At 34.7% G+C, this 13160-nt stretch overlaps 1 protein-coding gene across 1 annotated transcript in view; it reads left to right on the top strand.

The window, feature by feature from the left end:
* CUNH3orf67 (chromosome unknown C3orf67 homolog) overlaps nt 1-12923 on the top strand; it is a 70946-nt gene extending 58023 nt beyond the window's left edge. The window contains exons 16-17 of the mRNA XM_018068747.1: nt 8604-8695; nt 12516-12923. Coding sequence (XP_017924236.1) covers nt 8604-8695; nt 12516-12628 — 205 coding nt within the window. The 3' untranslated portion in view covers nt 12629-12923. The remainder of the gene's footprint in view (nt 1-8603; nt 8696-12515) is intronic.
* Nucleotides 12924-13160: the final 237 nt, after the last annotated feature.

The following is a 13160-nucleotide window of genomic DNA, read 5'->3' on the forward strand; positions in this document are numbered from 1 at the left end:
TAAATTATATATACATGTAATAAACACCTCTTCCTGTGTGGAACTCTGACCACTCTATTGATCTCAGGAAGTAAATTATTTCTTTTTCTTTGGAAGTTTCTGTTAGAGAAGTCTTTTTTCAGAACCTATTGTTGCCATATATATTGCCATTATCATGGCACCTGAAATTTGCATAATTTGCATCCTACCAGCAATTCCAGCACAAAAACACATTTACTGTAAACTCTCAAATTTAAAAGTATGCTCAACTTAGAGACTACCATTCATGTACTCTCATCCATCCCAGATGAAAACTAAACATTCCAATAGCTGGTGCATATGTTATTATACCATTGAGAGATTCTATAAGATTAAACTCACTTACAAAATGGTGCAATAAAAGAAGGATTGTAGCTATAACATTTATTTGCACTGCACCAGAACCTTTCCAATGTGCATGCTCTGAAATTTAGACACAAAAGGTCTTTGTCTCCTGTATTTCCAAGCAAAGGTTTGAATAGCAGAGTAACTTAGTTAAGAAGCACATTTAAAGACTGAGTTTTGCAAACAAAGAAGCATATTTATTTTTATGATTCATTACAAGATCAAGGCCATACAACCCCATTACTTTTGCAAAACAGACAATATTACATTATGAAGTATTATAAAATTACACAACAGTTGTCAAAATAAGTGAACAAGAACAATGTATCACAAAATGTACTTTGGTTTTTATTTTACTTGTTCAGTTACTTACCCACAAAATAGAGTAATTTGCAATAGATCTCCCAGTCGTTAATCTGAATTAGCAAAGTTCTGCTGCATTTGTCAGGCTATAATGTGCACGAAAAAGAACATGACAAAAGAAGCAAATGGCACAGGAACCACCTAATTGAACAGGTTACAATTTTTAATCATGATGGTAAAGAGCTTAGCTGCAGAAAGGTTGTTGAGAACCAAGTGGCTAACACATAAAAGCTTGTTAAAATAATCCAAAAATGGTTTTCCCTTGTATGGGAGTCTGAGAACATGGAAATGTGGCAGCATATACACTAAGGGTTTCAATATGAAACATGGCAAATACTTTCAAACATGCTGTAATATCTTGTTATATCTGTTATTTCTGTGTTAAGATAAAGTAGGGGGTTTTGGGGGGTTTTTTTGTATCTTCAAGACTAACTGAGGATAACTTTTATTGATTCCACACTTTTTCTGGATATTCCTGGGTCATTCAAACAAAGTTCTCTGGCCTTGCTTATACACAGAGATGGAGAATATGGAGTAAAAGATTTTACAAGCCTCTCAGATATCTTAGATTGAAAGGAAGAAATAGGTGTTATAAGAAGTCTGGGATTCCCTGTTCCCAGACTGTTGCAATCTCTCCTTCAGTATTCAGTTGGAACTATATATTCTTCTTTTCTTCTGAATTGGAAGCTCATTTAAATACAGACAAATCAGACTCCTTGACCAACATCCCACATACATATATTTTCTTACAGAGAAAAACAATCTGGGTTTCCAAGGACATGGGAGCCCAGACCTTCCTTCTCTGCTATTCCAGTATCATTTGTGTAAGCCTGACAAAACTCGACGTTTTTGGAGAATTCAACTGAGGTAGCAAAGTGCTTACTTTGTGCTGATTAAGTTTCTGATTTTGTGCTGTACCATTCATTGCATTAATATACAAAAAAGTCTGAGTTTTCTTGCAAACTTTTCTTTTTTCTACTTCTCTGAAAAAGAGAAGTAGTTTTTCCACAGTAAAAGAATTCAATAGCATCACCTTTAACAAGTTTGATAATATTGAAGTTAGTGCCCTGCTGAGTCATGCCTCTCCACTGAGTTTTAAAAACCCTGTGCCTCCTTATCATCCATTAAAAGTTGATGGGCTGCAGTCAGCATCCAGGATGCACAGAACAATAGGATGCTCTTGGTGGCTGGCTATGAAAAAAGATTTGTTAGGTACTAGATTCAGGTGCTTTCTGAACTGCTGAAACATTTAAATATAGTTTTAAAAATTAATGGTTTATTTAATTGTTAAAAATATGTAAAAAAGGAAGTACATCCTACCCAACGGACACTTCACTAAATGTGAAAATCCATTTGATTCACTGATCAGTGAGTATCTAATGTAGTTACTAGAATCTGCTTGCTGAGATTAGGTTAATATGAAGGAATTTTACCACACCTTTGCAAATTCATTACTTCCAATTGATACAGCTGATCTTCTGATAAATGAATTAAAACTAGCAAGTAAGAAAGAGATAGTATTTTACTTAAATGAGATGTTAAAACACTGATTTTCTCTGCTAGTCCCATTTATATTGCTAGTGAATATGGAGACTATAATCTAGCCAGGAAGCTAACATGGTGGTGAACTAGAGATTCAGTCTTTAAGTAAATCAAATGTTCCTTCCATTTAACAGAAGCTGTGATAGACATTTCATGTATTTAACTACAAAACATTGACCAAATGGCACAATATATTAATTACTAAGATGTTAAACCTCTAGATTCAGGTAATCCATATTTTTCGACTGAGGTAGATGACTGTATATGTTTTTGCTAACCTACACAAATTTATCATTTCAACTTTGAAAATAAAAGAAGAACTGGAAAGCATTAACAGGTCAGATTTTCATCACATACTAGTTAGCGTGATTATACTGTACACACTTGCAGTGGCACCTTACACTATCTAAATATCTTGTTTAATAAGTAGCATTCACATCTCCTTTGTTATCCTTGAATCTAATCTAGCACCCATAAGTGCTAGAACCCATAGTTCATTTACAGATTTAAGACTTTAAGAGAGATTCAAGTGTTTCCTGAACAATTGCACTTGTACTTTTTGCGATCTTCTGTTTAGTTACTAATTCATTGACAATTAAATGGTTTTATTTTTGAGGAGATCTCTGCCTCCGTTGGAGATACAGTGTTTGGCAGGCTGGACTTGCTGAAGTGGTTTGGAGGAAGGGAAAAGGCATTCTCTAAATATGCTTGTGATTTTCTAAATCTTAGTGCTAGGAAAAAAAGAAAGTTCCAGTAAGGCATACAGTAAATGAAGATATTATGTATTAGGGATGGAATGAATCTGTCACTTTGATGGATTGTGAGGCAAAGAACAGATTAACAGATTACTCATAGTCAGAATGCAGCTCACTGTGAAAAATGTGCAGGAAATGATAAGTGTTGGTTTGTACTGATTTAATGATATTTTGAAACTACAGTAGCACTCCAGGAGAATAATACAATGTAGCTCATAGCTTGCTTTTTTAAATTTTTTTAATGTATTGCCAGATTGCCCTTAAATACTTTCTAAACTCGAACTTTCAAATCATGGAAAGTCATATGAACAGATAAATTTATGTTCTTTTTCAACATTTTTATTAAAATATGCATTCAAAAATCCTTGATTTGTATGTAAAAGTATACCTTGTATTCTTTTGGTAGTATATCTTCTCCTGCTGTGCACTCACTCAGTTTTTCATTTAAAAGATGCTGGTTTACTCACCTGGAACTGTTAATCTAGAGTAACCTAGCAAGTAACTCATGCTCCAAAAAAGACATATCAAGAAACAGGTGAGGGGTCTTACAAAGCTGGGTGACTTATTAATTTATCTAAGAACCGAGATAATCTTTACTAAACTTTCTTAAATAGATACCACTAAAAATACAAACAAGCAAAAATTAAGTCTTCATCTTAGTTGAACTGAATATTTAGGCTATTCTGGACCATACTTTTGATATGAGCTGGTAGCTTGCATTCAGTGCATCATAGTAAGATACTACTTACTTTGAGCATTTGCAGCAGAATTTGCTTCATGTGATATTAAATATTACTAATACAAACAGCAGCATGTTCTGAGATTTAGGTTGATAGCTGCACAAGATGTTAAGAATTGGTCCTTTTTTTCCTTATAGTGTTTTTACACTCCTGATTCATACATTGGCATTCTCTGGCCCTTCACAGAATTAGTCAAATAATCCACTGTGAAAAAAAGTAGTTCAGCAAATGTACTCCTCTTCCTGTCACTCAGGCACAAGTTAGTTCTCCTCCCATGTTCATAAAGATTTACTGAGTAATTTATGCAGTTAAATACCATCTTTTGTGTTTTTAGTGATTGCACACTTCAGGTACTTAATAGTCTGACAATTTGATGTCTTTGTAATGACACAAAGCGTGTTTTTTCTTTTCCTGTGTTGAGGTATGGTAGCCCTGGCCTTGCACTTTTTAAGTATGCTACAAGGCTGAACAAATTCCTTTTAATTTCTGTATAGATTGTTGGATGAAACCATACTAAAACTTTGAAGCATTTCGATTTTGTTAATAACATGGATTAAATGATCCCATTGATTTAAGTAATACAAATTAAATGTGATCCAAAAGAAATGCAGTAAAGTATGCTCTCAGTTCGCAGCAATGTTAAAAATCTTTATACTAAGTGATTTGGCATTTTCTCAGTCTCCAAGTCTGCAAAATTATCTGTTAAAAACACAAACTATCAAAGGCGTTCATTAAGATTTAAATGAAAACCTTCTAATTCTAAGGATTTTTGTTGATGGTGATAATTTTGATACATTGCCATTGATAAGTGCTACTTAATAAAGCATCACTAATTCTCTCCACAGATTTTGCTGATGGACGCTGTTTTTCTGGGAAATTTAACATACTATCATAAAACTTCATAAAACTGAAAACCATGATCATAAGCCCAAAAGATTCTTTTGCTTTCCATCACAGTTTGGCTGTCATGTGATATTTCAATATATTATTATCTGAAAATATTTTTAAAGAATTTTTAAGTAATTTTTTAAAGAAAAATAAAACAAGATTATATAAAAATGTATTGCATTTTGATGTGGAGAATATTTTGCAGAATAATGAAGAATTTCAGTGCAAGCATTAAAGGTACATGATACTGTGAGTGTGTGTGGAATTTATTCTCAATCTTTCTACAATTCAGCTCACAATGTCAAAAGACAATATTTGGCATTCCACACTGTTATCAGGAAAGCTCTAGATAGTTTATTGCACATTGATTGCATTGATTACAGCTGGAGGCATTGATAGCATAAACAGAGTGTCTTTAATTAGTCAGAATGTGTGATTAACATTTCTGTTTTAAGGAGATAAACTAGCTTCTTCAATAAGTTCTCCAAAAAGTATATTCTTTTTCAATCAGAATAAACCCACAATAAACACAAAGAGGCCACAGTCTGTTTCTCAGAATAATGCCAGTTGTCTCCAGGCTGGGCCTTGACCTTTAGCCAAGGTTTAACAAATTTTTCAAGATGTTTTATTAAAACTAACTCAGACCCTCTGTCTCACAAGTACACACACAAACATACTTTAGTTGCTTCCTAAAAGCAACTGCAGATTTTGTTGTGGAAAAATCTGTTGTGCCTGCTAGACTCCAGCATCTGTCAGAATTACACTGCAAACTCACTTATTCTCTACTGCAATTTGGCTAAGAAGATTTCAGTACAGATGAGATTTTTTTAAAAACTTCTTTTCAAGATTTTAGGAAAGGTTAATTTAGACATTGCTAGCTAACTTGTGGAAGGGATAAACCATTTTTAACATATATTGTGTAAAATGTTTTAACCTTAAAAGTAATATTAAGTCAACAATGAAACCCTAATAATGTTTTGATTACTTGTCTTGGTGAGTGAGGCTTGAATGGTAAAAATGTTTGTTTTTCTTGGACACGGAGAGAAAAAAACATGATCTGAATCTAGACTGCCTCAATAGGAAATACTGAACTAGCCAATTCATCTCTGTTGCCTCTATCATATATAAAAACTCCTTTACCTCACTTTAGAACATCAAAATCCCTATATCTTACCCTTGGACTTCCTAGAGAGAATAGTCATTCATCTCCTAAACCAGGTGCATCAAAATAAATACAAAGATGAAACTGAACAACTCCTTTACACAAGAAATGACTCCAATAAATGAAGACAAAATCAAAGATAAAATCACCCAGCTAGTCACAAATCATCCCGTCTCTGATTTCCCAGACTTGATATTTCAGGCAGATCTTCCAGAGATGAGACTTTAAACTAAAATTCATCAATTTCCTGAATAATAAGAACTATTAATTTAGCAGAAATACTGGTTTGACGATATATTATTACCTCACTCCCTCAATGCTCTCTAAATGAATTGCCTCTGTCTTTTCCATTGCAAGTAATTGCCTTATTATCTTTATTTCCCTCTTACTAACATCATCTCTGTTTTACAGGCATGAACTATTTTCTTTAGAAATTCTGCGATACATGTTTTATATGAAAAACACGTATCTCTAAACTCTTCTGTTTTGTGCCAGACCTGTAGAACTGCATATGTACTCTAAAATTTCTTTACTCTTGTAACTCTATTTGTTGGTCAGACTGAGATAATTCTCTTTAGAAGCAAGCACTGTCTTTCCTCCATCCTTGCACCACTTTGTGTTTCAGTGCAATTGTAGAGAATTGGGTACGTGATGATGCTTTGTGCTCTCAGACCACATCCTATGAGCGTGGTCAGATTCCAGTGTTAGGCTTGTGCTGGCTGATTCTGAGGCAGATCAAACCACACATGCAAGTGACAGAAATGCTGGATGTCAGCATGCATTTAGCTGTTATTCCTAAAAACTTCTGAAGCTTTGGTGTCAACAAAGCCTTTGGCTGTATTCAGGGAATGCAGATATGGTGCACTGACAGAGAGCTAATAATGAGAAGTCTAGGCAAGCATATTGCTGTGTGCATTAGTTGTACCAGGTCTCACTGGCATTAGCTGAACAGCAGAAGAGGAGAAGGATTGGTTGTGAAGTTGGTCGTATATGTGAAAATAATACGATGGTGTAAAAAAATTTTGACGTATGTTTTTTACATTTTGAAATGATGGAAAATTCAATATCTCCTCCTTTAAATCTGCTATACTACTTGCTGGATTTCTACACCAGCAGTTCTGTTTCCTGAGGCGGAAAATTAGTTTTTTCCTTTTTGACTGCAAACAGATAGGTGGTTGTCCCCTGATTCACCCCAGATTATGCGTACATGCCAACAGGAGATGATGTGGAATCAATAACAGGTCCAGAAGTAGCAGAAAAACTAACCAAAAAAAAAAAAAAAGCAGTTGGCATATTTTAGCAATTACACCAGATGACTGAGCCTTGCCAGATTCCTCTGACAGAAGCAACGCGTACATGAGATCATGACAGCTTTTCAGAAAGCAGAAGTGCATTACCTTTTTCCTTGGTGTTGGACAATTGAGTTGAGACAATTACAGTCTGGCAGTACTAAGAAAGCTGCCAAGCTTTGGAAAAATTCATCCCCTTTAGACAAAGCCATGGATGTTGAAGTTCCCTCTAAAGCTTTGGCTAATCTCCCTGGCCTCTGGCACAAGTTCATATGCATAATGTTTTTGTGCCAGTTGTTGGAACAGCCATGGCCAGACATAAGTTGAATGAACCCCCAGACAAGTTTAATTTACTCTTTAGAGTTGCAGTGCTCTCATAAGCCTGAAGCAAACATATAGGAATTTATCCCCTTCCATTCTTCTTACCTTGCAGTGAAATAGGTTGGTCAGAAAGGGTGGATCTGGTTCTATCAAAATGAGATGATTCACTGAGGTCCCTTGAATTCTATGTTCAAGCGTTGACTTGCAGTATTTAGTCTAGTTAATGATTATATGGAAGCCTTAATGTGTTACAGATCTTTACTGCTGAAGAGGAGAGACAAGAAGGAAACATCAACTATGCAGAGTGTGCAGAGATTAACTTCATATGTGAGAAGAATTGCAAGACATGGCCACCTGCAAAAGGAATGTCTTAAATTGTGACTTAGATGTGTCCTTCCAGGGCACTCTTTCTCTGATTGATAGCATAATATGAGTGACTTTGTCACTGAACTGCACTTCAGTTTGCAATAAAAAACAGACAACAATAACAGTAAAAACAACTGTTCTGTTTTCCTTTCTCTGAGCTGTAACAATCAAAGACAGTGTTCCATAAAGTGATGTATGTGAAATGACCATTGAACTTTGCATGAATGTATGATAACATGAAAATCATTTTTAAAAGCTATCACAGTAGTTTCCTTGAGAGACAAAAATTGTCCATTAAGTTGAATAGGTGAAGAAGGTACTCTCTTCTCTATGACAAAGGTCCCATCAAAATTTTTTTCTTTACAGAAGTGAAATAGATATGTAACAGCTGCAATGAATCATGCTATGCTCTATAACAAATTTTTATGTATAACATACATTTTGTAGCAATAAGAAATTGTTATAAAGAATTATTTATAATGCTAACAATGCTTTTTCCCATATCAATCCAATGTTTCCTCTTTAGAAAACTGTTAGTGGCATCCATTTCATGTCTAAGCTCAGCTCTAACTCACCAACCATCCAGACAGGGAATGATGCACCACTTGCTGTGTTACCCTATTACAGGGTCTTAATATTTAATAATTGTATTAAATGTAAAGTTTATTTTTTAATAATAAAATCTAGCTTGATTTTTTTGCACACTTGACAACATGTGATTTACTTTCCATATTTTTTAATAATCAAAAAAATTAGAACAATTAGAAACATAAACTGTGCTTTTATGAATGATATTTTGATTTGTATTTTTCAGGGAGTGGTCGAATGTGTTCAGTCCCCCCATCAATCCTGGAAGCCAACAACTGGAAGAGCACATTAAATCTTCAGTAAAACAGAATATTCAAGGTAGGAATTTGTAAAGAAAATGAGAAGAACCTGGATAGAAAAACATTTCTAAATATTTTTTCTGCGATGCCAGGGCTGCCTTTTCATAGTTTTCTATAGCTTTTAGTTTCAAGTTCTCTTATTATGCTCAGCTCAAGCTAACAGAGTTTTCCATGCAGTATTATTTGCCTCTGCTAGAATAACATGCAGTTGCAGTTTCCTAATGTTCTGGCACTACACACATTAACTCATAAAAAATGCATCTTATTTGTTTAAAATAAGGCATTTATGCTAATGGGGATGGCAAACCTACATAAGAAAGAACACAAAGACTAAACATTCTTATTCAGAGGCACAATTATACTTGCATGAGACACTTCTCTTATGAAGAAAAATTTCAAATTTACCCTTAAATGAAATCTTAGAGTAATTTCCTGAGGACTGTTGTCACCAGTGTTACTGGCTTTTGTTTGTTAATGGTATTAGCTCAGAGAATGGCAAAGAACTTAACTGAAACTGGGAAGTCAACAACAGAATAAAGACAATACCTTGTTTTTTTCAAATGCCCTTTTTTCTTATTAGCTATCTTAGGAAAAAGGGTAGAGTTATCATCATAGAACCACCATATAAATGGTTAGGGCTGAAAGGGACCTCAAAGACCATCCAGTTCCAACCCCCCTACCATGGACAGGGACACCTTCCACTAGACCAGGCTGCTCAAAGTCCCATCCAACCTGGCCTTGAACACTTCCAGGGTAGACATCTACATTTTGCTTCAAGTCTCAGGAATTCGTTGTGAACTCTCATAAATCTGCCCCATGTATTTTGGCTGCCTGAAGGGTAAAGATGTCTCAGTGCTTTACTGTCAAAAATAAATAGTGCCCCTCAAATTGGGAATATTTCCACAGACATATATTTGTAATTGTTTATGACAACAAAAGAGAATTTTGCTGTCAGGAAGGGACCTTGCTTTGAAGAATCAAGTACTATGTTGTGTTAAGGGTCCTAAATAAGCCAAAGAGAACTGGACAGTAATCCTTGAGTTAAAGGCACGTTGGATAAAAATTTCTGATAGGCCCTGTAGAACTTTTTTATGTTAGTATTGTGAAATCCAGGGCTTGCTGCAGTAAAGCTATAATTTTTGTAAATTTAAAAAATTGTGTTATTATATTTAAAAAGCTTTAAAAAAGAAGTCTAATTGGGAATTTGTATTTCTCCTGTTATTCACACTAGGATTTTCAAACTGTTTTGTGAATTGTTCCTAAACTATTTTCCTTTAAGCTGAAATATTTTACGTCATGTGCCTGTGATTGCACAGTTGGAGAACAGAAAATGTCTATAGCTTTTTATTTAGGCTTTTATTTTTGTGCCTTTATTCAGTCAAATTCTGACTCATGTATGTATAATTTTTGTAATTTTGAAAACTTCATACAGAAACTTTTCTATCTGATAATAATAACATAATAATAACCACACAGTTATTTGTACATTCATTTCAGAGTTCAGAAAAAGCTGCCACATGCCTGCCCTGTTCTTTGTTATCTGGGTTTAGACATCTTGATCAAGCTTTTCTCCAGAAAAACAGTAGCTCCCCTGATTTTAGTGGGACAGCATTTCATTTAATATGACAGGTATTTGCTGGGACTACTTACCTTCATCCTTCTTTCAGCTCAGAACAAAAAAATACTCAACCCTCTCTAATGTATATCACAGACCTTAGTTTTCATTTAAAATCAAGGTATTTTCTCACCTAAAATACCATTTAATTTTGTACTGATTTAGGAACAAAAGCCTTGATTCTGCTTTAACCATGATATGCAAATTAAACTGCCAAGAGGTTTTCTCATGCAATTCAACCCCAAAAGTGTGGGTGGTAGCAGCATAAACAGCTATGGAAATTTTCTTTGAAGGCGACCTGGTTATCAATTATTGTGGCCGTGGGCACTTCATTCCTGCATGTGGTCAGGTTGCAAACAATTTACCACTTGAAATCAGAAGGATTCCTTCTAACACAGCCACTACACATTACTTGGGGTTTTTAGAAGAATATCACTTGTTTTAAGTAGTACTTTTATTTAGGAAGAAGAACAGAAGTGAGGTTTTCATGTGTCTATTCAAAATTGAATACTCCATGCTGCTTTTGGAAATTTGTTGCAACACCTAGAAATGCCTTGAAGTGCATTTGGGGGCCTTGTGAGATGCTAAAAGAAAGGAGCCTAACTTTAAAAACAAGATACGTCTAGAAAACTTTCTCTTCTTGATCACGTGGTGACCAATAATTCACATGCAAGGAATTATTGCTATAAAGGTATAAATCCAACTAGTCCTGGATGCAATATAATTCTGATGTGATATGAATTCAAGGCACAGAGGGAAAGAGGTATTCTCCTGATGAGTCTGAAGAATTTCTTATTCCTAACTCAAACCAGGGAGTATATTGAGGGGCCAGTTCTAAGGTAAAGAGGGAGGGAGATTTAAGCTTAGAGGTGAAAATAGAATCATTTTGAAGAGAAGCATAGGCAGTGAAAAGCAAAATAATAAAAGGAAGAATGCAGTGAAAATAACAACGTGGTTTCTGGTGGAATTGTAATGCTGTGTGAGAGAGTGAGGCATGAACACCATTTCCTTGTGTACTGTGATATGAAGCAGAGAAAAAACATTCAGTTCTTTGCCTTCTTTTAGCGTTGCATAATTTTCCCAGGAGCTATCCAAACAAAATACCTCAGTTAACCTCATTTAACTTCCCAGGCCTGATGAAGCACCCACAGCAGGGAGGGCATCAATTTGGCTTTACCTTCTTACCTTTGGTTACATTAAAAGACAGTTTCTTTCTGGTGGTATTTGTTCATGCTACTGAGGAAATAAAAATGAAATCTCTTTTGAAGCGATAAGCTCACACTTTGGTATGCATCAAATGCACCAACCTACTTTCTGGTCTCCAGATAATGTAGCCTATATATTGTTGTGTGATCCTGGCTGTAAATAGACTCTGAGCATTCTGAAACTGCTGCTGTTCACATAACAGGCCATTACTTATTATGAAGTGTTAGGGCATACAAAGCATTCAGTTGGTATTAGCAGCCTGAGAATGGGATGAACATTTATGGTGAAATGCAAGATACAGATTGCATTCAGCTGTGAATTATTTCCTATCAAAAAGGTATACATCATATAACTTAGATTTAGCTTATATGAAAGGCAGACAGGCTCAGAAAAGAAGCTACAATGTATAAAGCATCTGTAATAAAAGTCTGTATGGCTTTATCAGTGTGTTTTAGGCTAAAGATTCAATTTTGTTACCTGAAAACATTCTTGAATTTCATATAACTTTAGAAAACCTAGATTTAAAATTTTTATTGTCTGGAAGAATCTTATTTCCTCTCTGATATTGAAAGCTTTTGTACAGATTTACCTATACTGGATATTTATGGTGACATATTGAATACCAGACATTCAAATTCTTTCATTCTTACAGGCCTTAAGTACGCACTGCCTTTGTTCAAGCTAAAAAATTATTAAGAAGGTTATTGAGGAAAATATCACTTAGAAATACTTTGATCCACTCTTAGTAAAGGTACTTCTGGTGAACTGCTTCATTGGACTTCGAAAAGTCCAGTCGTTGAGCAAACTCCAACTGACATCATTTCTCCTCAGCTAAATACAAGTCCTCAGAAATATAATAGAAATGTGAATTGCTGTTATCTTGAAGGTAACAATTCAGAAGTCAGAAGATTACACACTTTAAAGAAAAAAAATCTCTCACATCTGACAGAAAGGTATTTCCATGATATTGTCTGAGGGAATAGGAGTGATTTATTCTTACGTTTTCCACTTCGTGCAGGTGAAGATGACTTCAATGCTGAAGAAGATGAGGAAGGTTTGACTCTTCTGTATGATCCATGCCTGTACCGTTACTTTGATCCAAATTCTGGGAAGTACTATGAATTGACATAGTCAGAACATGAGAGGATCTCATTTTATATTCAGAGTATCTTTTAACTTCTTGCAAAACATGACTGAGTATAATTTATTACCTAACTTAAAACTTAAATTAAACAATAGTTTTGCAAACAAATTAATATATTTTGTAAACAGTGTCTTATTTTTATAGTTTTGTATGAAGTTGTAGTGCAGTGGAAAATTACATAACATAAATGTTCCTTGTGTCTAGGACAGTTATTTGTTAGTCTAATTTATTTCCAATATTCACAGCTTCCATATGAAAACAAATGAAGCTGAATCAAGAAGGTTAGTGGTATTTGTCTGTAAATTATGGTTTTACTCAAATAAAAAAAAATTAATTACTTGCTTACTGCTTACTTCATTGGTGTGAGCTATCTTATTCTGTAAGATATACAGTGTGTTGTTTACGGGCCTCCATTTCATAAGCTCACTCTCTCCTTTTAGTCATCAGAGAAAGCAGCATTTTCCTCATCTTCAAGAAATTCTCTGCTGTTGGACGTTACAGTGATGGGGTGATGTCAGA

Source organism: Manacus vitellinus, unplaced genomic scaffold (genome assembly GCF_001715985.3).
Source record: "Manacus vitellinus isolate BGI_N305 unplaced genomic scaffold, ASM171598v3 scaffold_14_pilon, whole genome shotgun sequence".
NCBI classification, from domain to species: Eukaryota; Metazoa; Chordata; class Aves; order Passeriformes; family Pipridae; genus Manacus; species Manacus vitellinus.